Below are 26,325 nucleotides of genomic sequence, written 5' to 3'. Positions count from 1 at the left end.
TAAATCCAGTACACTTTTTCGAGTGATACCAAGGTTATCAATATCTTGTCTTCACTATAACTCTCCTCTCTATATATATAGTAGATACCCCTCGTATACGTCCTCAACTCGGCAATTTCGATTCTCGCACAAATCTCTAAGCTATCAGTTTAACACGGAGCATCTAACGTTAAAAAAAATCCCCGAATTGTATCCGTTACGTGCAGTCCAAAGGAAGCCATGTCAGAACGCACTTATGCAGCATTCTTTTATGGTGAGTTCATATATTCCCACCCTTTCTATCTCATGTGTTGTTGTTAATCGTTCCCAGGCACGCTAGTGAGATACTCTTCAAGAGATGGCTCGGGGAGACTGTGCTGATGATTACCAAGATGGCCCCCGAGGTGTTCTTCACTGTCTGCTATAGGTCCTCGACAATAAACGTGGCCTTACTGAAGAGTCTTCACGAGTTCAAGCCTGCCATATTACATAAATATTGCCGTCGGTAGGTCGATCTTATAGAATGCTATTACCTCAGAGTCAATATGCCTTAGTCAATCTACCTCTTTCCATGTACCCGAAATTATTTGGTCTTTTCTTTCAAGCTTGGAGCACACACTCTATTAAAAGAGTCTAACATAAGCTTGATAGTCGGGTGAAAAATGTGGATTACCCAGGCATTACACCGGATGAGGACCACGAGGTCAGGGGAATGTATGTGACGGGACTGTCAGACGCAAACATGTATCACCTTGACTTCTTCGAAGGGAGCGAGTACGAACGACGGACAGTCAAGGCTCGCTTACTTTCTAATGTTGGTGACGATAAGGGGCATGGTAATGTTGAGGGCGAAGAGGTCGAATGCGAAGTGTACGTTTTCAAGGATACGAGCCAGCTAGAGAATCGCGAATGGGACTTTCAAGAATTTCGAACACAGAAGATGAAGAACTGGACGCGGGAAGATTACGGTTTTGAGGATACCGACCATCTCGCCCCAAATGGTGTTGAGGGTGAGGAGAAGGCCGCAGCTGTCTGTGAGTTTCTGATATTAGAGCTCTACCAAGCTCATGCTCTTATCCATGCTTTTCTAACCCGGAACAGGATAACGAAGGATAACCACGATATGGGCCAAGGTCTACACCAACCTGCCATTATAGCAGCGTATACTTGCATTTCTATCTCATCGGTATAGGCTAGTGAGTTGATTAGGTAGGTATGCAACGTTACAAGTCGCCCTCCTTTTAACACCTTTAATTTATACGTAACTTGATGCTTCGAAGCCCTTGGTATAATGAAGCTGTATTTGGACTTCGCTTCTGAAGGAGCCTACCACATCACTGTTCTGAGATGTAAAGAGTAGGTACCTGTAGGAAGAAAATCCAAGGCGGACTCACCTCACAGTCTTATGGTCTCGGCCAGTTCCATAAGTCTGCAGACACATAGGGAGATGACGTTGAAGTTTCATGTTTCTCCTCGTAGATCACTGCATAACACTACAGCGTGGGGTGCATCAGCTATAATAGATAGAAAAGGGCCCCCAAAAAGACTTGAGGATGTTGGTTTCGCGGTAGGCTGTCATACTACCTTCGAGCAGAGTTGCTATCAGTGTTGAAACGTGGGCTGACCCAGGTGAAGCCTCAATAGTTCTATCTCAATGGCTGAATCGTGTGCTTCATAAACCTGCAACTACACAGGAGGCTCAAATAATTCGTCAGCTGCGAGGTCAGACTCCTATTCTCCCACTTATCGGCCATTAGGTCAGCTTCAATTTACGTGCAACTGTAGGTAGGTGCATATGAAACCAAGTCTACTCATAACGATCGATCCCCTCAACGTAGCCAACTAAGAAAGGCGACGAGCGGCACATAAGACACATCTTGAAATCGTATGTGTGCCACGTTGATTATAACAAGCTTGTCTGTGGCTACAGGTTAGAACTTGTAGCGCAAAAGAATGTCAATGACATGCTACATACTATGAATTCTATACCAAACCCTCCTGGTCTAAGCTTAACAAGATCTATTTTCAGTTCTTTTTGACAACAAGTTCGGGTTGTTTCATCGATCGAGTCCCATAATTATCCGAGAAACATTCGTAAGCGGGAGGCGTATGGAGGCTGACATACATACATGTGAGCACTTGCATTAACATAATATGCGCGTTGCCAAGGCAGAACGATGGCGGGGTTCTCTTCTTCTTTGGGACCACAAAGCTTTTAGCAATGCTAAAAAAAAATCCCCGAATAGACATCTAGAGGAAGCTTAACTTTTCCATGTTTATGCGTTATCTTGGTCGTACGTTGGAGTCGGCTAGGAGAAAAAACCCACGTGAAGACTTGACCTTGGCGCCTTGCGAAGAATGGTGTGATAGGTCTATCCACCAGGAATCCCTTGGAAACATTTCAATTTAAACCCTGGTCTAGCCAATGGCGTACGTAGGTCCTGGTTTGTTTGCATGAATATTGAAGGCTTCATAATATACCTGACTTACTGTAGGTATGCATTTTTCTACAGCCACCTACATAAACACCGAGGTGACGTCGTCAGCAAGTTTGCGTATGCCCAAATTGCAGTGTCTAAAGTTGGCATTGAGCCATGCGGGTGTATGTATCTACACTCTGCAGGGAGACGATTCGTGAGATGTTGGCTGGCTGTAGTGTCCGATGAAGAGAACTGGAATCGAGATAGTGTCTTTGGTAGAGTACAATCTATGTATCTAGAATATGGATGTATTGTGCATAGATCCCGCTCAGCCTTCCCGAGCCATTCGGGAGCTTCCCACTCGCGATAAACCAAATCGTATTGTTTGATGCCTAGCTTTGGTGTACATAGTAATACGAGATGGCGACAGTTGCATTTGTTGTAGTGGCTAGGATTGAATCAATAGGGTTAGACTTGAAGGCAAACAATACGGATCATCCCATGTGCTATGTATGTACTATGTACTACAACTACCTAGTAGTCTACTAGTAGTACTATGTACCTAAAGACAGTGACATCATTTGAATGACATTTGAATGATGTCTTGGTCACCTATTAATTCATACTTGCCCTCTTCTTATTTTCTTTTTGTGATTGTAGTCTAATCAACCTTAATTGTGTCTTAAATCGAAATCGAGGATCATCAAATAAGTTAGTCATCTGGAAGCAGACGAACGAACTTCCATGGCTTTTCATGTCAAGAAAAAATCTGTATTAAAAAAATTATTGGAGATGCTGCATCGCAAGGTCGGACTGAAGAAACCCCTGAAACCGGTACTGTTTCAGCATTTTACCAAGCTGGTGGGGGTGGTTGCCTCTCACTAAAATGCAAGTTAGCCCCCTGCCATTCGTTTAGGTACTGGTACCCTAGGTAGATGCTAGGTATTAAATACTAACCTAGCATACCTAGTAGTGACTAATTTCAGGGGTATTGGGGGCTATGGTTGGCTATCGCAAGTTTAAGGACTTTTTTAGAGTTCTTACTAACCCCTGTCTTTGGGCTGTGAATGGCTACAAGCATAGTAGGATACTAGATCTCTTGGCGCGCCCAAGACCCGGACTGGCTGAACTTCGACCTTCTACACGCTGCAGGGCCTGACATTCTTTGCATGCGCAGGAAAAAAAAAATCTCCTCAAGTCCCCTATTCCCCTGAATAAGCCTATACGTAAGTGGAAAGTCACCCGTCTCGCCGTCTTTTACCTTGTCACTGGACATTGGACATTGGACGACCTCCTGACGATCTCGTGTTGGCTATCGTTTTGTTTGCCCTTGCCTTATTTATCATTTGTGTGTATGTGTTAAATGGAAAGGAGGTAGATATTATGTAGATAGGAATGTAAATGTGTATGTGCTCGTTTCGCCTTGTCTATGTCATGGGTATTTTCAAATTCAAAGGTACATGTAGTTACTAACCTTGGGTTATGATAATAATATCAAAGAATGGTAGAAGGAGACCCGAGCATTAGGTAAATTAAATAGGTGGCTACATATGGTTGTCCAAATCAGGCAAATAAATCCAGTGAATATGTCATTTGATTGGCTCCAATGATTTGGGGGGCCTCTGACCAGGTCTAAAAAGGCCCAAAAGTATTTCTTGGGAATTGGAATTTTGAAACTGCACGATGTACATGTAATGGTGTACATACGTATGTACTCATTGTGCTGAAGAGGTCCTGCGTCGTAACCTTACCCAATCTCCTACAGCAATGGTACTGCAATGGTACAGTACTACAGCTTATATAATTACCTACAAAGATATTCTGCACATCATCTTTCTGCAACAAGCCATCAACCTGCGAGCGCATACAGGAAGAGGCCTACAGGTCCAGGGCTGACCAATGCGGGGATGGAAAAGAGAATACCACCCTAAAGTCGTTTGGAATCTTTGGATCCATGAATGTGCACATCTAAGTCAACCTAAAGTCAACCTAAGCGACAAAGATTCAGCCTAACAGGTCGGGAAAGAAAAGGGAATAAAAAACAAGTGACAAGGAAAAGAGAAAAGACTGCTAATACGCAGTATGTTCGTCTACTACTAACTATGCAGTACATACTAGGTAGCATACAATTGTCTACCCACTTGGGGCAATGTTCAGTCTAGTGTAGAGCCGAGACGAAACAAGTCAAAAGGGAAGTCTAGTTGTAGCTCAGCGGCCTCAGCCTATCGTTACGTCCGAACACTCTCCTTCTTTGCATCCCCTGTTCTCCAACCGTCTCCACCCCTTTTTTGCCCCTACCCTGCCTTGCCTTGCCCTGCTTGCCTAACTGGGTCTATGGTCAACATGGTGCTTCGAAACCTACGATAGTCATCACGATGGATAATCTCTACTGGCTACGTTCCATCCGGTATGCCAGGGCAGAAGTGTGGGGTCTTCGATCTGCTTTGAACTCTGCCCTCCGAGTGGATCAAGTGCTTGCGTAGTAAGTAATAAGTTCGTGAATGGGAGGTCAGCTATGTTCTACCTCATTCCTTCTTCATCCAATCACTCTTCACTCTTTTCCTGTTCCTGCATCTTGCAACCAAGGCTAGTGACTTTCGTTTATTCACTCTTTTTTCGCCATCATCATCCATCTAAACTTGCCGCCTTACATTCTTTCGCCCATTCCTCTTGGAATATATAACTCTCAACAAGTCCACCCCAGTCTGTCGTTTCGTTTCTTCACTCTTTAAGCCAGCGGCAACAGTCTTGACGGCATTCCTACCAACATAACCTCCTTCCTTTTTACCAACACAGTAGGCTAGACCTCACTTTTCACCACTTGTTTCTTCAAACTCCCCATTGCCAGGAGCACTACCAATCCTTTGAGTTGAACTCACGAAGAAACATCTCGATCGATCTCACTCCTTGATTCTTACCAAATTCCGCTCTGTTCACCTTGTTGGAACAAAGCCAGAACCAGGTTAGTATTTCATTGTCCCTCGCCTCTCCCCTTGTCGAGACATTGTACAATCGCCTTGTTCCGATCTCTTGGCTGGTTCCTTTCCTAAGGGGCCACTCTGTTCGACAACAAGGAGCCTGTTCGAGATCTCTCTATGACAATTTCTTTGTATAATGTCGACCAAAGGGGATCGAGGCCATTCGGGCATATATATGAGCAAGGCTAACTGAGACCCGTTTCAAGGTTTCTCACTTAGACTCAGCAGTCTCACATCAAATCGATCTTTCAGTTCATTTCACTCATATCCAGGAGATTTTATCGGCAGGAACCAAAAAAATCGTCTTAGATTAACTTTACCGTCAAAATGTTTTACGCAAAGACTGCCATTACTGCCGGGCTCATTGCCACGGTCAACGCTCACATGAAGATGAACAGCCCTGCGCCCTTTGATCCCGCATCACTTAACAACAGCCCTCTTGACGCCAGCGGCAGCGACTTCCCTTGCAAGTTCGGCAATGGTTACTCGGCCACGGGTGGTACCGTTAACTCCTACGCGCTTGGATCCCAGCAGACCCTTTCGTTCATCGGCCAGGCCACGCACGGAGGTGGTTCTTGCCAAGTCTCGATCACCTACGACACCGCGCCGACCAAGGACAGTGTTTGGAAGGTGATCCACTCGATCGAAGGTGGCTGCCCCGCGAAGGGCACGAGTGGTAACTTGGGCGAGAGCGCCGATGCTGAGGACCCATACACCTACCCTTACACCATCCCCAGCGACATTCCGGCGGGCAAGGCGACCATTGCTTGGACGTGGTTCAACAAAGTGGGCAACCGCGAAATGTACATGAACTGCGGACAACTCGAACTCACCGGAACCGGAGGTACTCAGGACAACTTCGACAAGCTACCAGATATGCTCGTGATGAACATTGCTGGTAAGCCCACGACCCTGGAGAGCTACGACTACAAATTCGAGAACCCCGGCTCCTCCGTTGAGGACAACACCAGCGGTAGCCAAGTTGCCACCTGTGGTACCAGTGGCTGCACAGCAGGAGATACTGCCCCTGTTGTTAGTATTGGAGCAGGCTTGAACGTGGGATCAGGATCAGGATCTTCAGCTTCGGCGGGATCGGGAGCGGCATCGTCTTCTGCCGCAGCCCCGGCGGCTGGTACTTCTACCAGCTTTGATGGTGGTGTCTTCCTCACTCAGCCCCTGTCCGGATCGCCTGCGACCTCGACGGCACAGGCTGCCCCTACCACTGCTACCCAGGCTACTCCTACCACCGAAGCTGCTGCTACCACTCCTACCACCCTAGCTACAGCTACTTCCGCAACCCAAGCTGCCCCTGCACAGACCTCCGCAGCCAGCAACGCTGGTTCCGGTACCGGTTCAAGCACTGGCTCCGGAGCCGCCATGTCGGGTGCTTGCACCGCTGAAGGCACCTTCAACTGCATGGGATCCAGCTACCAACAGTGCGCCTCTGGCCAGTGGTCCGTAACGATGCCTCTCGCCGCCGGAACCTCGTGCAGCGGGGGCCAGAGCATGTCGCTCAGCATCGCCGCCTTGGCCGGAAAGGTGAAGCGATCAGGCCGTGCATTCCGCGGTTAAAGAACCCCTCCCTTCCCACCCACAATCTTTTTTTCTCTACATATATCCAACTGCACACATTTCATGGCCGCTTTCTTTTACACACGGGTAAAAAGAGAGAGAAGGAAGATGAAAACAAAAAGGGATGTGTCATGATAACGATGTGTTGAATATTTAGCATGGCAAACTTTAAGGGATATATCCACGGGGTTCTTTTTCTGTCTGTTCCTTCTCCCTATGGCCCGGCGCGCATTTGACCGGAGAGGGGGGTTTTCTTACTTTTTATACATCTTTGTACCATTACCAATTCTTCTGTACATATCTTCATTTGATTTTCGAGAGATACCTTAGGTAAATACAAGGCTACCTATTCATGACCTATACTATATCGAGCCAGGAGGTAAATAGCCTATTATGGTGATTGGGGTGGTAAATACGTGGTGTAAAGGTCACAGTAAGAGGATTGGTTCATCAACCGGTCGTAGAATGGTTTTATAGATAAATGGATTCAGTAGGTACTCTAGAAATACAGTATATAGTGACAAAATGGCAGGTCTATCATTCACTATCAAGTAAAGTTTTATCGTGATTTGTGTCGTTCATATATGTATGTTAGGTAGTTCTCACATGATGATGGCAATAGGGGAATAAGGTGAATATGGGGAATAAGGAGAATGAGGAGAATAAGGGGGAATGAGGGGAATGGGAGGGTTGACATAGAAAGTATAAGTGGACCTCCACCACCTGTCGAGCAGCTGCCCAAAAATCGAGTTTTTACAGTACTAAGTGCCTGCATGAGCCTAATAGTTATACACTGTAATACTGTGATCTTATCGATAACGACACGCATCTAATCTCGTCATCTTCCAACTCTCTCTACTACTAATTAGTACTACTAGTAGCACTCTCTCTTTCTCTCCTAACTTCATATCAATAAATAATCCCCATCCAAACAATCATGGAACAACGAATAGCCATGGATCACAAAACAAGCGTATCTACAGCGCTTGTACGCAAGAGAACTGACATGGAGTTAATGCCTCCACCACCACCCCCGAAGCGAATTAAACGACCGAAGAAAGTCATCGACGAAGACAGCTACACAGATGCATTATCCCAGATCATTGCCCGCGATTTCTTCCCCGGCCTACTGGAAAGCGAAACCCAGCAGGAATACTTGGATGCAGTCGAGTCCAAAGATGCGGCATGGATCTCAAGCGCAGGCCGACGTCTCCATCAGGTTATGACCCCAGGAAATCGAAGATCGAGGAGGGGAACATCACTAGCACCAGGCGCGCAAACTCCAAAGGGTTTTGTTGGAGACACACCCGCATCTGTATCTTCCGAATCAACTACTACTACGATATCGAAAGAGAAGGATGAGGTCGATACAAATATGAGCCTGGGCGCCTTCCAATCGAAATATACGAGCGAGGACAACGAAAGTTTCTATAAACTCCTGGACAAGCAGAACATAAAGAAAGCCGAGAAGTATGCGTGGTTGTGGACTGGGAATAAGCTACCGTCCAAGATGCAGTTGAAGCAAAGGCAGATCGAAGCAAAACTAGAGGAAACGCGAAGCCTAACGGATGACGGATTCTCAAAAGACCGTTTGGCTATCAAAGATCGAGAAGAAAAACCCGCACAACCCGACACGTGGAAGTCGTTACCCAATAATTCGTTGATGTTCATTCCCGAGAGCGTGGAAGATGCGATGGAAACTAGAATACAAAGAGCGGAGGCTGAATCTCGGGCTGCCCCGAAGGCTGTGAACTACGCAAATACTAGATTACCAGGACCAAAGATCAGTGATGAAGAATCAGTACCGTCTTCACCTTCACTATCTGCTGTACGGGATGCTATTGCTGGTAAAAGAGGAACGAGCGATTTGAACTCGACTACGGCAGGAGGAAGCGAAACACCCAGAGTCAATGGATATGCCTTTGTCGACGACGAGGAACCGGAATACGCAGCGCCACCAACACCAAGAATCGATCTTGGTCCTGGCGATTCCACCCCCAACCCATTCATCATCAAGGAGCAGAGCAAGAGAGAGGCTCTCCACCACCGCATGGTTGATAAGATCTCGCAGTCGAAAAGGACATCCCAAAAGATGGGGCTGACAGGGAAAGTTGATAAAACACCTGTTCCGAAGTTCCCAAGCAGCCCTCGTGTTGCAGGTGGTTTGACACCGGCAGCTCAGCGACTCTGGAGCAAGATTGGAGGAAGTGGTGGAAATACACCTCGAACTCCATTCGGTGAAAGCACAGCGGCAAAAGGGAGAAGCTCTAAGTTGAAGCAAATGCTGAAATGATACCAGGATATATATATATATATGAGAAAGAGAGAGGCTACGATAGGATAATGATACCCCCCAATAGAGAATGCATGGATAGATTTCATACATACAAGTCATATATAAGAATGATATCAGATTACTGAGATTACTTTTGTTTCTTTTCCGTTTCACTTGTAGTCTGTGAATAAAGAATAAAACGTGACGTTGTGATAAAGAAGTCGTTCAGTACATATATAGCATTTGCACCTCTTTACAGAGCTGCGGACCTACATAGTACCTACTAGGTAGTAGACAAGCAATACTAGGTACTAGGTACCATCCCAAGTCCATAGTTACGGCGTACAGAGTTATGTACCTAGAGGATCAGATTGATAACTTAAACGCGAATGGTGATTGGTTGTCGGATTGGTTTTGGTCCAGACTGGTGCATGGGTATTATAGGTACGTACCCACGTAGTTAGCGGTTCCAAGTAAATTTAAGCTTCGACAGCTTTGAAAGCGCGACTTCAAAAAGTTCCAAGGTTGCAATTCACTTTTTACATATCGCCATCTTTCCACTCGACTATATTCATCAGCCACCGGAAGCTCGATATACCACCACTATTTCTCGCCAGCACCCAAAAGTTACAACTAGATCTGAGTATACCACATCATGTCAAAAAGGCACGCCTCTGAAGCGTTAGAGGATTTATATGGCGTTGGTTCGCCTGCATCCAAAAGGTCGCGATTAGACGATGGTCCAGAACACGATGGAAGCACCGCCTCTATCTCTGACGGAAGAATGGACGAAGAGGAAGATGATGGATTCGAAGACGATAATACAAAAGCCCCGATACGGCAAGCCGCCCCTACAGCAGGTTACGACGACCTCTACCTGGACACAATAGATCGCAACGTGCTCGACTTCGACTTTGAAAAGCTATGCTCTATTAGCTTATCCAATATAAATGTCTACGCCTGTCTGGTCTGTGGGAAATACTTTCAGGGACGAGGACCCAAGTCGCATGCATACTTTCATTCGCTAGAAGTCGGACACCATGTCTTCATCAACATGGAGACGCAAAAGGTCTACGTGCTACCGGAGGGCTACGAAGTGAAGAGCAAATCCCTGGACGATATAAAATACGTATCCGATCCGAGATACACGAAACAAGAAGTGATGGAGTTGGATCGCAAACCCCGAACAGCGTGGACACTCGGTGGGAAGGAATACACTCCTGGCTTTGTGGGAATGAATAACATTAAGGAGAACGACTACCTTAATGTGGTAGTCCAGGCGTTATCTCATGTCGCGCCACTCCGAAACTACTTCTTACTAGAAGAACTCTCGTCACGACCCGAACTCGTTAAGCGATGCGCCATCTTATTCCGCAAGATTTGGAACCCGCGAGCCTTCAAAAACCACGTGTCCCCACACGAATTGCTACAGGAAATCTCCTTAAAATCCAATAAGAAATTCACCTTGACCGTACAATCCGACCCCGTCGAGTTTTTATCATGGTTTCTCAACAATTTGCATTTAGGACTAGGTGGAAGCAAAACCAAGCCGGGTAGCAGCATCGTACAGAGGATATTTCAGGGGAAGCTAAAAGTCGAGTCGCAAGCCATCACAGCCAAGGCAGATGCCAACGACCGGTTACGATTTGAGGAGGCCGCAGAAGTCAAGACGAATATCAGTCGCTTTTTGCTCCTAACTCTAGACCTTCCAGCAGCGCCTCTCTTTCAGGATGAGCTGGAGCGCAACATCATTCCCCAAGTGCCACTGACGACCATCTTATCCAAGTACGACGGCGTCAAGGCGCAGGAGCATCTCGCGCAGAGGAAACGATACCGGCTGATGCACCCCTTGCCGCCGTTCCTCACCTTCCACATCAAACGCTTCTCTACGAACAAGTTCGTATCGGAGCGCAACCCTACGATTGTAACGTTTGACGCGCGCGTCGGCCTCGACGTATCGCCGTATGTGGAGCCGAGCCCGGCGGACCATGCACCAGGCGAGCCGATCTGGTACGATCTGGTGGCGAATGTGACTCACGAAGCGGTGCGAGCGAAAGAGGACGTGGCGGATTCGGGAGAGGAGCGCAAAACGTGGAAGGTCCAGCTCAAGGATAAGGGGAGAGACGAGTGGGTTGTCTGTCAGGATCTCTTTGTGGAGCAGACGCAGAAGGAATTGCTGTATCTGGGAGAGTCGTATTTGCAGATCTGGGAGAGGAGGCGAGATGGTAAAGGGAAACGGAAAACGTGATAGATGAAGAATTGGCTTGAGATTGAGCAGTGAGATACTTACCTACCTACTGGTGTAGGATAATTATACCATCCATCGCATTGAAACTTTTTTACATTCAGGGGATCTCTCTTCTACCGTGTTTGAACATTGATCTGAAATTCCTTCAACTACCAGCATATATCTCCGTACCTACATAACCATACATACAGTACATACATACATATCGTTACCCAAAATGTACCTAGGCAAGTATCTTATGCATTTTTATCGTTTCTGTTCCTCTAACAGTCTCCACTTTTCGCTTTACACAGGGGCTAAGAGCTGCGTGCGGCGTGCTACGTAGGTAAGGTAGGAAGGTACTAGGTTAGGAAGTTATCGTGCATTAGGTATATGCATGTCGATTTAGACGGTGAGTGAGACATCCCTCCTCTCCATATATACCTGTTACCTACCTGTCTGCGTGCCTACCTGCCTACCTTAGTCCATCATCTATCTATCTATCTATCTATCTATCTATCTATCTGCGTACTTGCTTAGCTGTATTGTACGTACGTGTTAAACCTAGAATTGGGACGACGTCTGATATTTTCTACCCATTACCCGTCCATTTATTGCTTTATTGCTTTATTTTCGATCTCTTTTCTCTGAAAGTATAAGTGCAATTAGGTTGGCATATATACCTAGATCTACATATATCAGAAGTTAGAAATTACCTATCACTCGTTCACTATGAATTTCGGTAAGCCTCCCTCTCCCTCTCCCTCCCTCTTTCTTCGCTCTCCTTGTCGTTTTTCTATGTATCCCTCATTGTCGTCTCTCCACGTATCTACCTACAAATATAGCCCCATAAAAAAGTTACGAGTCACACATCAAGGCTCCTTATTTCCTTCTCCCCCTCCAAAAAGAAAGAAAGAAATAAACCAAGAGAGAAGAAAAGAGGCACAAAGAAGAGAGAAAAAAAAATCCATGCAAACCAAAATCACAACCACCCTACTAACGACAAGCACCGTAACAGACTGGCTCCTCGACGGCGGGTACGTCCCGAACGCCGTGATCCGCGTCGGGATCCGGCGGCAGCTGGCGGCGCGGCTCGCCGAGATCGGGACCTCGGCCGCGCAGGCCGCCGCCTGCGAGCGCAAGATGCGCTACATTGACTCTTTGCGCGCTAAGCCTATTGCTGTCGACACGGCGGCCGCAAACTCCCAGCACTACGAGGTCGCCGCCGGCGTCCTCCGCGGCATGCTCGGCCCCCGCATGAAGTACTCGTCCGCGCTGTATCCGAAGGGCGGGGAGACGCTGGCGCAGGCGGAGGTCGCGATGTTGGCGCTTTATGTCGAGAGGGCGCATATTAGGGATGGGATGAGTATTTTGGATTTGGGGTGAGTAGACTAAACCATTGGAGGAGAGGAGAGCCTCGCCTCCTAGTTTCTTATTATCCCCCCCTTTCCCCCCTCTCCTTATAAAAAAAAGAACGGGTTTATTGATCCAACCATCATGATACTAGATGCGGCTGGGGCTCCGGCGCCCTGTACCTGGCCGAGATGTTCCCCAAGTCCAAGGTGACGGCCTTCTCGAACTCCAAGTCGCAGAAGGAGTTCATCGACGCCCGGGCCAAAGAAAAGGGCCTGTCGAACGTGAGCGTTATCACGGGAAACGTGGTAGAGTACGAGTTCAAGAAGCAGGCTTATGATCGGGTTATTTCGATAGAGGTATGCTTATCCTGCTTACTTACGATATGCCCGTGGAAAATTCTCGAATTGCTTTGGGTTGCCATGTCGTGAGGAGATTATAGTTGCTAACTTTTAAATAGCTCTTCGAGCACATGAAGAACTACGAGCAGCTCATGGCCAAGATAGCAAGGTCTTTGAAACCGGGAGGCAAGCTGTTTGTTCAGATCTTTGCTCACAAGTCGACGCCGTATGATTTTGAGGACGGGTGGATGACTACGCACTTTTTTACTGGTGGGACGAGTACGTATAACTCCGGGAGTATCTATCTGTCTGCCTTGTGGATGGGCTTACTAACGTGCGGCTTTGAAATAGTGCCATCAGCAGATCTGCTCTTATACTTTCAAAAGGATCTATACATCAAAAAGCAGTGGTGGGTCAATGGCAATCACTACTCAAAAACATGCGAGGTGAGTCAATTTGAAGATTATGTCCTGGCTGTATATGCTAACCTAAGCGAAGCATTGGCTCTCCAACATGACGTCAAATAAGAAGCAAATATGGCCGTATCTGGTAGAAACATATGGCGAGGAAAACGCAAGCATGTGGTACAACCGATGGCAGATCTTCTACTTGGCATGTTCGGAACTGTTCGCATATGAAGGTGGAGACACATGGGGAGTGTCACATTATCTGTTCGAGAAGGCGAAGACGAAATAGACTGGATTGTTTTCTCTTTTAGATATAGAATGTAGGTAGGACTAGGCAATACACCACTGGCACGGATTGGGCACTTCGATGACCTTGCTCTTCTTATTCCGACTCCTTTGTAGACTATATTGTTAAAGGGATATTTGGAAACCATCGCAGTTGCAAACTCCTTCCGTCGTAGTAATCCAGCGGCTAATTCGGTATTCCACATCGCAAAGTTCCATGCCCATTTCTCTTCTTTCTTTTTTAGTGTTTGTAGTATTTTTTCGTTTCTCGTCTTTCGTTGCGTATATTCTCGTCTAGTGATCCCACGGGTGCTTCCAGCCCATCAACACGGCGCCTAAAAGAGTACGTGTAAGCTTCATCAAAGTCCATAGTTGGGTCCGGGTTTTGGGGGAGGAGGGGTTTAAATACCATCTTTGCGTGCGCGGTACATCAACTATTGGAATTGTTAGTATTTGGTATTGAGCTTGTAGGTACGTTGGTAAGGAGGGGAGAGAGAGAGAAGTAGACAAAAGAAAGAAGGCTTACGAAGAACCACATGCTCGCACCCAGACCAGTAGCGGCGAATCGGTAGATCAGGGGAGCGTTGGGCGCCCTGATCGGGGCGCGGGAATGCATTATTTCTGCGGTGTTTTGCTTCTGTCCGGCTGGTGGTTGAGTTGGGATCGAATGAGTCAATCGGTATGGATTTGGATGGGTAGGTTGGCAGGTAGGTGAATTGATTGAAGATTGGGGAATTGAGGGCCGGAGGTATTTCGCTTACATACTGTAGTATGTACATAGTACAAAGGCTGTTGAAACCTTCATCAATGTTGATAGTCTGATTGGAAGCTGCTAACTGTCTGTGGCGTTACTGGCGTTACTGGCGTAAGACGTCAATTTCAATCTTGGCACAGGCTGGTGAACTTAAATGTCTCCATTTAATTTTACATGGGTCTTAAGTCGGTACTTTAGTACATGAGCGCGAACAAACAACCTGGAACTCATCACGTACCGCATTTACTTTATTTCTCTACATATTAATTACATACCACTTACCTATACCAACTCAACCATTACTACCATATCCCTATCACTCTTCTCATCAACAGTTCAACACCCCAAAGCACTCGGAAACCATTTAATCTACCTCACCATGCGACCACAATTTTAATCTTTCAACTATTCTTCCCTTCGCAACCTAGCTAGTTGCTAGTTTGCGATGTCGACGAGTTCTTGACCTGATCAACTCGTCCCAACGGCCTTTTCTTTATCAACCAATACTTTTCACCAACGCCACCGTTGCCTCGTCACATCGAAACCCTCCAGATTTTATAGTCTACGACAATAATTCTCCGGGATGGCGCAAAGTAGCAGCCAAGGTGCTCTCTCACCGCGATCTTTTGCGATCCAGCACCAGCGACCCAAAGACAGCTTCGTCGGATGCTCCAGGATTACCGACTATGAACTCCTAGGTAAATTAGGCGAGGGAACTTTTGGGTAAGCCTCCGATGCACTCTTTGACTTCCATCTATTGCCTGAGTATTTGACAGCAATGCTTACCTTCTTTCTCCTTAGTGAGGTTCACAAAGCGAGATCGCATAAAACCGGAAACCTGGTCGCTCTGAAGAAGATTATTATGCACAACGAAAAGGATGGCTTTCCTATCACTGCCCTTAGAGAGGTTAAGCTTCTCAAGTTGTTGTCGCACCGAAACGTTTTGCGCTTGGAGGATATGGCTGTTGAACATCACAGCAAGATGAGTATGTTGTCTCTGGCTTCATGCGACGACTCTCCGTACTAACCTTACTAGCCGACAAGCGAAAACGGCCCATCATGTATATGGTGACACCCTACATGGATCACGACTTGTCCGGTCTTCTCGACAACCCTTCCGTCCAATTCACCATACCCCAAATCAAATGCTACCTACACCAGCTTCTTGAAGGTCTTCGCTATCTACACGACAACAAGATTCTCCACCGAGATATGAAAGCAGCCAACCTTCTGATCAACAACAAAGGCATACTCCAGATTGCTGATTTTGGTTTGGCGAGACATTACGAAGGTCCTGTCCCCGAAAATGGGAAAGGTGGTGGTGAAGGACGGAGAGAGTATACCAGCCTAGTTGTCACCAGATGGTATCGACCTCCCGAGCTCCTATTACATCTCAAAAAATACACCACGGCTATTGACATGTGGGGTGTTGGGTAAGAACATATTACTCTATATGCTGATAAATAACCTACTAATGCCCTTTTTCTAGGTGTGTATTCGGTGAGATGCTAGTTGGCAAGCCCATCTTGGCGGGTGAGAGTGATGGGCATCAGCTCGATATCATATTTGATTTGGTCGGGTCTCCAACCGAACAAAACATGCCAGGGTGGAAACAATTGCCTGGTGCGGAGGGCCTTAATCCACGACCAAGACCTCCAGCGTTGTCACAACGATTCCGTGAGCATGGCTTAAGTGCAATCTCTTTGCTCAAGGAGCTTCTAATGCTTGATTGGCGTGCCCGCATCAATGCGATAGATGCACTGGAACACCCTTACTTCAAGACATCACCTTTCCCGGCAAAGCCAGAGGACCTTCCCACCTTTGAGGACAGTCACGAATTGGATCGTAGGAAGTTCCATGATCGGAAAGCTGCACTTCCTCCAGCTCCTAAAGGTGGTACCGTTGGTGTTGGCGCTTTCGAAGGTCCTAATGCATCTTTCGGCAGCGGTGATGGCTATGGCGGCAACAGGATGAATGGCAGATATCAGAAACATCACGGCGGTCCATATCGGGGTGGTGGTGACGAGGGTCGTAGACCGGCCTGGGCCCGAGATCAGCCTCACATGGACCACCGACTACCACCACGCCCACCTCCTCCTGAATATCCAGGGAATGGATGGGACAATCCGGCCGAACACCACGATTCCTACAGGGACCGGCCACAAAGGAACCGTGGAGGAAATCGACCGGATGTAGACACTTATATCCCCAGCTACCGTGCTGGCGGACGAGAAGAACGGCCCCCTAGAGAGGACCGACCACCCAGAGAAGATCGTCCTCCTAGAGAAGATCGCCCCCCTAGAGATGACCGGCGAAGACGGGATGATCGTGATGATAGGCGCCATGATTGGGATCGTCGTGATAGGGAATACGAGGATCGCACTAGAGTGAGCCAGACACGAAGCCGCAGCCGCACGCCTACTAGAGATAGGGACCGAGACGTGTATCGCCGATAGGGACGCCATCACGCTCGGGGAAAATTGAAACGAGGGTAGCCACCTCTTCCTTCGCACTGTAACCCCGTTCACGAATGCCCCACAACCAAACAAAACCCTCATAAGTTCGGGTTTATATGCAGGCGCCTGGTCTATATGGATGGAGGGTTTTTTACTTTACGGATAATGGTAATGCAGCAGAGGCCCTGTATGGTAGAGAGGGGCCAACGCGACACAGCCTCGGCGTTTCTGCTTTGGTGGGTTTGGGGCTCAGGTGAGCCGCTACTGCTGTGCCTTGTATTATAGTATTTAGGTGCGAATGCATATGTGCCCATCTGTCCATGGCATAGGGTCTTAGCTGTGGGTTGTGAGATGTGGGTTTGTGCTTTATCTACCAGGTACCTGGTTTTAATGGCAGTAACAACAAGGACAATGGCAACAACAACAACAACAACAACAACAACAACAACAACAACAACAACAGTAGCTACGTTAATATAAGCACTATGTGATAATGTGGACTTGGCTTGTTTATACTGTAGCAGTGTAGTGCTGTTAACCATGGACTTAAAATTGCCGTAGTAGTCACTACCTACGTACCTACTTACTACGTACCTACGTACCTACTTACTACGTACCTACGTACCTACCTGTCATAGCTGTCTCTAGGTACATACATATAACAGAATTCCTCAGGGGTTCTTTGAATGAATGGAAAAGTCACGTCGTGGGGATGCCTGCTTGTGCTTTGCCGAGGGCACTTTCAACGTACCTACACCTGTAGGTACCTGGCCACCTACTAACTATGTATATATATACTTATGTATGTAGGTCGGATACCTAGGTTTTCAGGGGTTCGGTTCGTTCATTCTGTCGTTACTGCTAGATGGAGAAGGGTCAAGTGTGGGTAAGTTTGTCTACCTACCTACCTACCAACCTACTTATCTACTAGGTTAGATTAACAGGTAGGTATATGCTTATGATGCTAGCTAACCTAGGGGATTGGGTTAAGTTAGGTAAGTTAAGTTAGGTATTGAGTACACCGGTCACCTACCTAGTAGATACCTATTCGTAGGTATACCTCCATATGATAGATTGATATGCGAATTAGAGAACTACATAAGTCTTAGACGAAGTATGGAAGGTTGGTAGCCTTGTATGAGACTAGGTTAGGCTGTCAGCAGGTTTTGTACTGTACTACCGCTGTATTCTACTAGTATTGGGATATCTCACAGATCGTTCAAGTAAGCATCTAGGTTAGGTAGCTATAGCAACAATCAGAGCTTACAAGTCTAGCTAGGCCGTGACATTATGAATCTATAGTAGCACACCAAGGGTAGCGTTATTATCATGCTAATAATTGATCGTAATGTTTTAACGACTACCTATTTTATATGACCTAGATATCTGAACGCTTAATGATATGTCTTCTACTACCTAGAGCAACCACAAGCCAAGGACTGTTGGCGTCATCATCTTAGGACAAATCACTACTGCTCTCCTCGTGGATCGTCTGGGAAAGCAACCCCCTTCGTCGCCTCTTAGGCTTCTCGGGCGACCTCGACACTTTCCACTTCCTCTCGAAGGCCTCAAACACATCGTCCTTGATCTCCTGCCTCGGCTTCCCGCGCCGCGAGGGCCCGCTCGAAGCAGATTGTCTGCCAGAGCTATCCTCCGACTGGGTCTTGAATCCCGGGCGGTCGAGGTCTTGCTCCTCGGCACTCGACGACGGCAGCTTAGACCTGTACCGAACCAGCTTCCGTTGTTCCTCTGATGATGTATCGACGCCTAGCGTGACAAAGATGAAGTTGGACGTTTCATGCAACATCAAGCCAGCGCAGATGCCTATAATAGCAGCGCAGGCGAGCTGTACTCGGTGTTAGCGTTCATGCGAGAAAGGGCCGTTTTTACGCTTTAGTGGGAATGCCATCTCCATGGGTGTTCTTACGTAGATATAAAGGTACTGTAGTCTAGTTAGTAACGGTATATATGTAATTCAGTGTCCTATCTAAGTGGGGTTTACAGGGAATCGGTGCGGGAGTGTCAAAGAATTATTAGTGTATAAGTGTCAGTATTAATAAGGGGGGCTGCTAGGTAGACAGGCAGGTAGGTATACCTTAAATTTAGCAACTAAACTCGCAGTAGCTAAGGCGAGTTTTGAAAGAGCCTGGAGCATATACCAGAAAGGCGACAAAAGGAAGGCGACCAGGGCAATTATGGAATAGACAAGGTAGTAGGCGGGATAGTGGAGAGGTATCGTGACATAGTAGGATAGCTTCAGTATCAGCTTTAGCGTGGGATAGAGGTATGACGTGCCAAAGGTCTGCAAGGGCTTCAGCCAATCCATTTTCATGTAAAAGCCTCATGGCCTGTAAGCTACATGTAGGTTAGGTACCTAGGTAGATGCCTTATAGCAAGGCGCGTTTAGGTATGTAAGCTGACTGTTCGGGGTGGGTAGATAGATCTCTTTCTCTGTTCCCTTCCAACTGCTTAACATTGACGGATCCTGGGATTTTCGACCGGTGAAAAAAGGCTTGTTTAGTTTGTATGTAATTGTAAGTTATGTTGGTTACCTAGGATATGTTGGATACCTAGGTAAGTAGGATTGTCTTGGCTTTGACCAAGATATTATTACCGATGGGTGAGGTATGACGAAGGTGACGATTCTTGTCTAAGTTGTCTTGGCATCATCTCCAGGTGATCATGACAAAGAAAGGCAACACGAATACGTATGTACTACTAGTAGTACAAGGTAAGGTACCTTCTGTTTTATGCATCTCCAGGTGTCATTGGTATGTGTGTGTTGAGTCTTGAGGTTTACTGTTAACATCAAAGGTCAGTTACATACATACCTAAGAATGTTACATACGCCGTACACATTTTTGAATATGGAGAGATTCAAATGTTACGCTGCTTCTAGACCGCTGGCTGGGATTTAAACTACCAGTAAACTACCAGGGATTTGAAGCTAGGGTGAATGGAAGGTGAATTGGTTAGTCCGATCCGGTGGGGTAAGCTGGGGGGGTTATGCGCATGTGTTGATGTGATGGATCACGGATCACGGATCACGGATCTTGGCTACTTATGAATGTACCTACATGTACATGCCTACATGCGTACCGGGTAGCCATGGAACTTCTGCATACCGTAGAGGTACATCAAAAAGTATGTAGCTTAAAAGACCCAAGACTTGGAGACTTTAAGGCTGTTATGGTTGTTATGTAACTGAAAATCCACGTGTAGCCAAGGCTACTAGGTCTGGCTTCAGGTACTGAAATTGTATCTGGGTATAATTGATATCACTGGACAATTTACATATGTATGTAGTTCAAATGTTAGCTAGAACTCTCGAACCACTGCTCACCGCTGACATACATAGTACTGCCATTGTACTGGATGGCTTTCAGCTTACATGTATTGTACCTATACATACCTAGGCATTGACGCTTCTATATGTAAGAACTAATGTGTGTATACATGTAGACTCACTACTCACCGGCTCTGAGTTACATATGTATGACTAATAGTTTTTGAATTTCTTTCCCATTTGTTATTGATACTCTGGGTACATACATATACATGTAATATTAACGAACAATGATGAAACTTTTGAATGCATGTGAATGAAAAGGAAGAAAAAGGTTCAAGTACTAGTAGTTACTGTAGTACCTGTGCTAGTAAAAGATACTTTGAACTTTGGACCCTTGTTGTGGTATTATTCGGTTGATATGGCCCGTGCTAAAATCTTCTAAACCGGGGGAGGCGAGTTAGACAAGTCTGACAGGGGAACATAGAGAGATGATAAATGATTGGTTGAAATCGTTATCAAAGAATAAAATAGTGGGTACATTAATTGGGGACCTGAACCTCGTCCTTCCTCGTTTAGATCCATGATCTTTTTTTCCCCAGTTACCCAATCGCTCCCCATCCTTCCGACTACTTGTCTCATCGCCGGACTACGCCAAAAATAGGTCTCATGACCACTTTTGCTTGACATGATCCACGTCTACTACCTCTCATCTACCAAGTCTACCACGCCTACCACGCCTACCAACTTGTACCAAGCCTACCACGCCCATTATACAGAGCTACAGAGCCTTGATTCACTTTAATCAAATTCGCTCCGTCACACCGCCTGATACTTACTGGCGCTTTCTTGCCCTTTTCCAGCGCACCCGCCCACGGAGCCACGACGCACGACGCACCACGACGCACCACATCCCGCCCGTCAGCTTCCGACTTCCCCGCGATTTACCATAATTTCTTTTTCTTATTTTTCTGCCCAAGAGGAAAAAAAAAACAAGCAAAAGGTAAAAGAAAAAAAAAAGGCTTTAGGACTAAAGGGGGGGATTCTCTTTCCTCCCTGTCCCCCCACGTTGAATCATGGGAAATAATCCATCTTCTGCCTCGAAGCCGGCCACACCCACCAGTGCTTCGGTCCATGATTCTCCCCGGGCTTCCAAGAGGGAACCCAAGAACCCGGTATCTATACAGAACCAACATATCAGGTCCCCAGCTTCTCCCGAAGCCTCAGCCGTTCAGGCAACCGGCACCTCTATTTTGAATAAGAATCACTCGAGGCCGCTTTCCATCCTTAACTCATCCTCCCCCTCGACTAGCTCTAATCAATCTGCTGCACCAATTAGGGTGGCTGAATCGAAGCAGAAACCTGTCGAGATCAAAGATGAGCATTCTAAGCCTGTAGCTGTTCCTTTCTCCTATACCCACACGGAACAGGATCCCTGCTTTACACACGGTTCTCAGTACGCGGAGAGCTTGACATCAGGCCCTGCCTCTAGTAGTATGCAAGATATGTCCTATCATAATATCAATCGCCCCCCGCGGCTACCGCTGCCAATTGAAGAAGAAATTCACACACCCGGATCACCCATAGTCGCCCCAGCCGATACTGACGATAAGGACATTGATGACGTCGGTACCCTAGATGACTCGGCTAGCATACCGCGTCGTTCGTCAGGGCTAAGCAATGCCACAGACGAAGACGACACTGAAGAGCTTCGTGTTGATAAGACGAGACCGGTTATCCCAACCCGTATCGAGTGGTCACGGGGTGGACAGAAGATTTATGTCACGGGAACACCGTTTCAATGGAGCCGGAAACAGCGATTACTCCCATCGTGAGTCTTTCCCCTCTTGCAGATCTGGACATGAGTCGCAAAAGTTTGTGTTATTTGATATCGTAACTCTTGGCGTTTCTAAGTAAATTTGGTTAGAATGGTAAGAATTGTACTTGTTCATCGCTGACATTTTCTGCTATAGTAAGGACAAGGAGGGTGTCTTGGAGACAATAATACCCGTTTTCCCTGGAACCCATCACATCAAGTTCTTGGTCGATGGAAGTATGCAGACATCACCAGACTTGCCCACGACCGTCGATTTTGGCAACAATCTGGTGAACTACATCGAAGTAAGTGGCGACGATGCTAGTTCGCGGAACGTACCCCTGGATACTGGTGTGCCCAAGTCGAATGAGGCCGCCTTATCTCTGCCTTCTAGGCAGCCTTCACACGATGATTCAGCGAGGGTTCCTCAACAGAAGGTTATAGATCCTGTTGAAAATTTCACCGCAAAGATCCCTCAATATCTAGATGATTTCGATCAACCCGAAGACACGCCAGGTTACAGGCTTTCTGCACTGGCCCTGGAACGCCTTCCGGCCCCACCCAGTCTCCCTGGCTTCTTAAGCAAGCCAATCTTGAATAATATCACTTTAATCAAGGACGACAACAGCGTCCTCAACATGCCGAATCATACCATGCTTAATCACTTGGCCACTTGTAGTATTAAAAACAATGTTCTTGCTGTGTCAGCTACCACCCGATACCAGAACAAAGTAGGTTTATCCAGCTCTATTACTCATTTTGAAAATTTGGCTAATCATGACGAAGTACGTAACCACGATCATCTACAAGGCCACGAAGAACCAGTAACCTTAAGGCGTTTGCGTTTTCAACTCGCCAGACTTTGTTAGGATTGCACAAGAAAATGCTATATTTCAAACTGTCAAGAATGATCTCATTGAAAACAAGGGAGCTTTCGCTTCGAACGACCTTTTGCCTTGCCTAGGACGACCACGGAGTTCTTAACTGCCTAGGGATATCACTAATTTTAAGTCATGTACTTTACGATAGCCCGGGAACATAACGATCTTGGTCACGGGTTATTTATGCGAAATGACGTGCGTTTCGAGCACAAATATCACGAAAGCAACATGACGCTACGCCGCCATGAAGCTCTAGATCTAAACGTACATGATCATGAAGATCATAAAAACGAGATTAGAGGGATATTGCATCCATTATTAGATGATACTCATAATTAATACAAGATTTTGATTCAAGTATGTCGATAGGGGTTTACAGCCGGGGGTGATCATTTAATCTCTCCATTTAACATAAACTTCATCTGTTCTAAATCTCTGCGTACATGTGCTTTCCTCTAATGGGGTACGGAATCCAGTCCGGTACGCCAACAGACCCGCATGGGCAATCATGATGCCATTGTCTATGCAGAAGCGCTCGTCCGTCGCGTACACGCTCCCGCCCCTCTCCTTGGCCATCTGCCCCATCATCTCTTGGAGGCGCTCATTGCATCCCACGCCGCCTACTATAAGCACCTGGTTGCTGCCCACGTGCGCCATCGCGCGCTCCGTGATCTCCACCAGCATGGCGAAGACGGTCTCCTGCAGACTGAAGCACAAGTCCTCGGGGGTGATCCGGTCTTCCTCACTAACCTCCTCGCCCCGCGCGACTTTAGCATCCTGCTCCCGCATCTGCGCGGCCAGCAGGTCGGCGGCGCTGAGGATGCCGCTGAAGCTGCAGTCCATGCCTTTCACGGCGTAGGGGAGGTCGAGGAGGCGGCCCCGGCGACGGGCGAGCAGCTCGATGTTGTAGCCGGGCGCGGGGTCGTTGCTGATGTCGAGGGTGCGGGCGAAGCGGTCGAGGCAGTTGCCGACGGCGATGTCGAGGGTCTCGCCGAAGATCCGGTACCGCCGCTCGGCGTACGCGATCACCTGCGTGTTGCCCCCGCTCACGTACAGCACGACTGGGTTCTGCGCGCCCGTGATCTCGCGCCCCATCTCGATGTGCCCCACGCAGTGGTTCACCCCGACGAGGGGGAGACCGCCCCAGAGGAGGGAGAGCGTGCGCGCGGCGACGGCGACGGATTGTAAAGGTGCGCCCATGCCGGGGCCTTTGGTGTAGCAGACGCAGGAGAGTTGGGCGGAGGGGTCGGTTATGCCGGCTTCGGAGAGGGCGCGGCGCGCGATTTGGGCGAAGAAGGAGCGGTGGTGGCGCGCGGTGTCCTTTGGGAGGAAGCCGGTTCCTGGCGGGGAGACGAAGGTGTGCCGGATGTTGGAGAGGACGGAGGATTGGCCGGTGATGGGGTCGTGCGAGATTATGCCGATGCCGAGTTTGTTGGCGCTGCCTTCGCAGCCGAGGGCGATGAGGGGTTTGGGCATTTTAGGGCTGGTTGGATGGCTGGCTGGCTGTATAGCAACTGCCTACTATCTTGGGTATCTAGTAAGTTACTTTGAGTCTTTGACACCTTCACGTTTTGGAAGTGTGAGGTTTTTCAACGTATGAGTTGGATAATTGGATGTTGGTGGTATGATAATCGTTGGCTCTCGTTGTTTTGATATAAAACACAAATCTCCACTCGGCTACAGTTCGTTCGATATGAAAAAAAGAGGGTTCGTAAGTTCGTGGTTCGTGGTTCGTAGATACCCAATACTTTGTGAGGTTTATACCGACAGATGGGATAAGATGTAGTGGGGTTTTGTTATATGTATGCAGTATGTATAGTATGTACTACCCTGGTATGTAAGAGTACATGTATGAATACCTAGTATGTACGTTACCTAATCTAACCCTCACTAATGTACGAAAGTTAAAAACACTGCAGACTGCAGACTGCATACTTTTATTTTATTTTAAACATACATCACTGGATTTCTGTAAGTCTGGAGAGTAAAAAAGAGTGGCCCCTCCAATGACGACTGATGCGACTTGATGACCCTTATCGATAGACTGGGTGGCTTAATTGGATAAAGTGTATCCACGTGTGGGGGCTTTTCTCGGCGCCTTAAGGCTTAGGTACCATAATACTGCTGATACTGCTGTCGAGTTACGCTTGGGAGTGGGGCGCCACACTTATTCCACCCTCTCTTTTGACGGGTAATAATAACCTTCAGTCCTAACAAGCACCAAGGCCAAGGAGAAATAATTCCCAAGTTCGCTGTTACTGTCTCCGCCAACCTTCCTGTCATCTTTTTCCACACCTGATCCAATTTTGTAACTTCTTTTTATTTTTATTTTTACATTCTTCTTTTCTTCTAATTCTTTTTCTTCTTCTATAATTTTATCATGTTCTGTATTACTATGAAGAATCATCCTTCTTACCTACCATTATGTAGGTACCTAAACGCTTAGTTGATATTAGCCAAGAACTCCTTGGCTAAGAGCTACCCAAGTTCGTCATTGTTGTCGGTAATCCGAGACATGCCCGCTTTCTGACTTGTCGCTAACTTTGATCTTCTTGCAGACATACATCTCCTATCAGTCCTATCTTTCTCGCCGTCCTGACTTCCCATCTCCTTCCGCAACAAGTTATGACAATGGCTGTGTCCCCCCCTGCCCTGTGGGGTCAACGAATTCACGCAGCAATTTCTGTCTGCATTGTCTGTCGGCAGTCATGAATTGTTCCGGGAATCCCCTCGCTCCTCGACAAACCTATATTGCAAACTACCGGCGGGTAGGCATGAACATCTACATCAAAATATATATACATATGTATGCTATATGGCCTCGTAGATTCTACTTATCTGTCGTCGTTTCCTACATACCCAAGCAACATGATCTCCCATCTAAGCCGATCGCTTCCGAGTTATCGCGGGTACCAACAACGTATGCTCTACAAGACTTCCTACGATAATACAACTCGATATGTCTCGCCTCTTACATATAGCCGGTCTCTCTCGGTCCCCTTCAATTTTGAAAGCGACCCTGAATCGCACACTACACCGTCAAATGAAACCATATTCGCACGGTGTATTTCTCCGGCTATTAAACCTTAAGTTTTTTGCACAACCCGCCAAAAAGACTTATTCTAACTTTAGCATTGAGGCTTACAATATTATTACATTGTAGGCAATTCTCATATAAAGAATTTAAAGACACCACAATTTTAACAAGCTTGTGTGACTTTTCGAACTCCTGTCGTTGTCACCGAAGTCCCGAAAAAACTACGGTTATAGGATGATCAGCGCTGAAAGTCAGACA

The 26,325-nt window shown here is 47.1% G+C and overlaps 10 protein-coding genes across 10 annotated transcripts; 7 read left to right on the top strand and 3 right to left on the bottom strand.

The window, feature by feature from the left end:
- The first annotated feature begins 121 nt into the window (after positions 1-121).
- On the top strand, positions 122-1,268 carry GGS25DRAFT_270305 (AIG2-like family-domain-containing protein). The gene is made up of 4 exons (XM_049257382.1): positions 122-253; positions 311-484; positions 631-1,013; positions 1,081-1,268. Coding segments are annotated over exons 2-4 (510 nt in total). The 5' UTR covers positions 122-253; positions 311-359; the 3' UTR covers positions 1,083-1,268.
- Positions 1,269-5,282: 4,014 nt separating this feature from the next.
- Positions 5,283-7,586, top strand: GGS25DRAFT_270263 (uncharacterized protein). Its single transcript, XM_049257381.1, has 2 exons — positions 5,283-5,361; positions 5,584-7,586. The coding sequence occupies exon 2, from the start codon at positions 5,705-5,707 to the stop codon at positions 6,947-6,949; it is 1,245 nt and encodes a 414-aa protein (XP_049116469.1). The 5' UTR covers positions 5,283-5,361; positions 5,584-5,704; the 3' UTR covers positions 6,950-7,586.
- Positions 7,587-7,822: 236 nt separating this feature from the next.
- GGS25DRAFT_270259 (nuclear protein DGCR14) lies at positions 7,823-9,398 on the top strand. The gene has a single exon (XM_049257380.1). The coding sequence runs from the start codon at positions 7,887-7,889 to the stop codon at positions 9,240-9,242; it is 1,356 nt and encodes a 451-aa protein (XP_049116468.1). The 5' UTR covers positions 7,823-7,886; the 3' UTR covers positions 9,243-9,398.
- Positions 9,399-9,717: 319 nt separating this feature from the next.
- On the top strand, positions 9,718-11,747 carry GGS25DRAFT_489766 (uncharacterized protein). The gene has a single exon (XM_049260927.1). The coding sequence runs from the start codon at positions 9,880-9,882 to the stop codon at positions 11,470-11,472; it is 1,593 nt and encodes a 530-aa protein (XP_049116467.1). The 5' UTR covers positions 9,718-9,879; the 3' UTR covers positions 11,473-11,747.
- A 174-nt stretch (positions 11,748-11,921) lies between these two features.
- GGS25DRAFT_489760 (S-adenosyl-L-methionine-dependent methyltransferase) lies at positions 11,922-13,845 on the top strand. Its single transcript, XM_049260926.1, has 6 exons — positions 11,922-12,193; positions 12,470-12,833; positions 12,959-13,163; positions 13,265-13,424; positions 13,497-13,591; positions 13,644-13,845. Exons 1-6 carry the CDS (start codon positions 12,184-12,186, stop codon positions 13,839-13,841), a joined length of 1,032 nt encoding a protein of 343 aa, XP_049116466.1. The 5' UTR covers positions 11,922-12,183; the 3' UTR covers positions 13,842-13,845.
- GGS25DRAFT_489755 (uncharacterized protein) lies at positions 13,846-14,595 on the bottom strand. Its single transcript, XM_049260925.1, has 3 exons — positions 14,364-14,595; positions 14,247-14,271; positions 13,846-14,172 (listed from the first exon to the last, which is right to left on the bottom strand). Exons 1-3 carry the CDS (start codon positions 14,451-14,453, stop codon positions 14,132-14,134), a joined length of 156 nt encoding a protein of 51 aa, XP_049116465.1. The 5' UTR covers positions 14,454-14,595; the 3' UTR covers positions 13,846-14,131.
- A 208-nt stretch (positions 14,596-14,803) lies between these two features.
- On the top strand, positions 14,804-17,509 carry GGS25DRAFT_489753 (Pkinase-domain-containing protein). The gene is made up of 4 exons (XM_049260924.1): positions 14,804-15,314; positions 15,393-15,577; positions 15,628-16,024; positions 16,081-17,509. Exons 1-4 carry the CDS (start codon positions 15,175-15,177, stop codon positions 17,045-17,047), a joined length of 1,689 nt encoding a protein of 562 aa, XP_049116464.1. The 5' UTR covers positions 14,804-15,174; the 3' UTR covers positions 17,048-17,509.
- Positions 17,510-18,377: 868 nt separating this feature from the next.
- On the bottom strand, positions 18,378-19,918 carry GGS25DRAFT_489751 (uncharacterized protein). Its single transcript, XM_049260923.1, has 3 exons — positions 19,143-19,918; positions 18,975-18,989; positions 18,378-18,893 (listed from the first exon to the last, which is right to left on the bottom strand). Exons 1-3 carry the CDS (start codon positions 19,377-19,379, stop codon positions 18,504-18,506), a joined length of 642 nt encoding a protein of 213 aa, XP_049116463.1. The 5' UTR covers positions 19,380-19,918; the 3' UTR covers positions 18,378-18,503.
- A 1,021-nt stretch (positions 19,919-20,939) lies between these two features.
- GGS25DRAFT_489747 (carbohydrate-binding module family 48 protein) lies at positions 20,940-23,391 on the top strand. Its single transcript, XM_049260922.1, has 3 exons — positions 20,940-22,164; positions 22,307-22,880; positions 22,936-23,391. The coding sequence occupies exons 1-3, from the start codon at positions 21,410-21,412 to the stop codon at positions 22,975-22,977; spliced, it is 1,371 nt and encodes a 456-aa protein (XP_049116462.1). The 5' UTR covers positions 20,940-21,409; the 3' UTR covers positions 22,978-23,391.
- Positions 23,392-25,002, bottom strand: GGS25DRAFT_489744 (O-sialoglycoprotein endopeptidase). The gene has a single exon (XM_049260921.1). The coding sequence runs from the start codon at positions 24,504-24,506 to the stop codon at positions 23,424-23,426; it is 1,083 nt and encodes a 360-aa protein (XP_049116461.1). The 5' UTR covers positions 24,507-25,002; the 3' UTR covers positions 23,392-23,423.
- Positions 25,003-26,325: the final 1,323 nt, after the last annotated feature.

The sequence above is a fragment of the Hypoxylon fragiforme genome, assembly GCF_022984875.1.
Source record: "Hypoxylon fragiforme strain CBS 206.31 chromosome Unknown GGS25scaffold_5, whole genome shotgun sequence".
Classification (NCBI taxonomy): domain Eukaryota; kingdom Fungi; phylum Ascomycota; class Sordariomycetes; order Xylariales; family Hypoxylaceae; genus Hypoxylon; species Hypoxylon fragiforme.
Note: the sequence above shows the minus strand (reverse complement) of the source record. Positions and strands in the feature narration are given on the sequence as shown.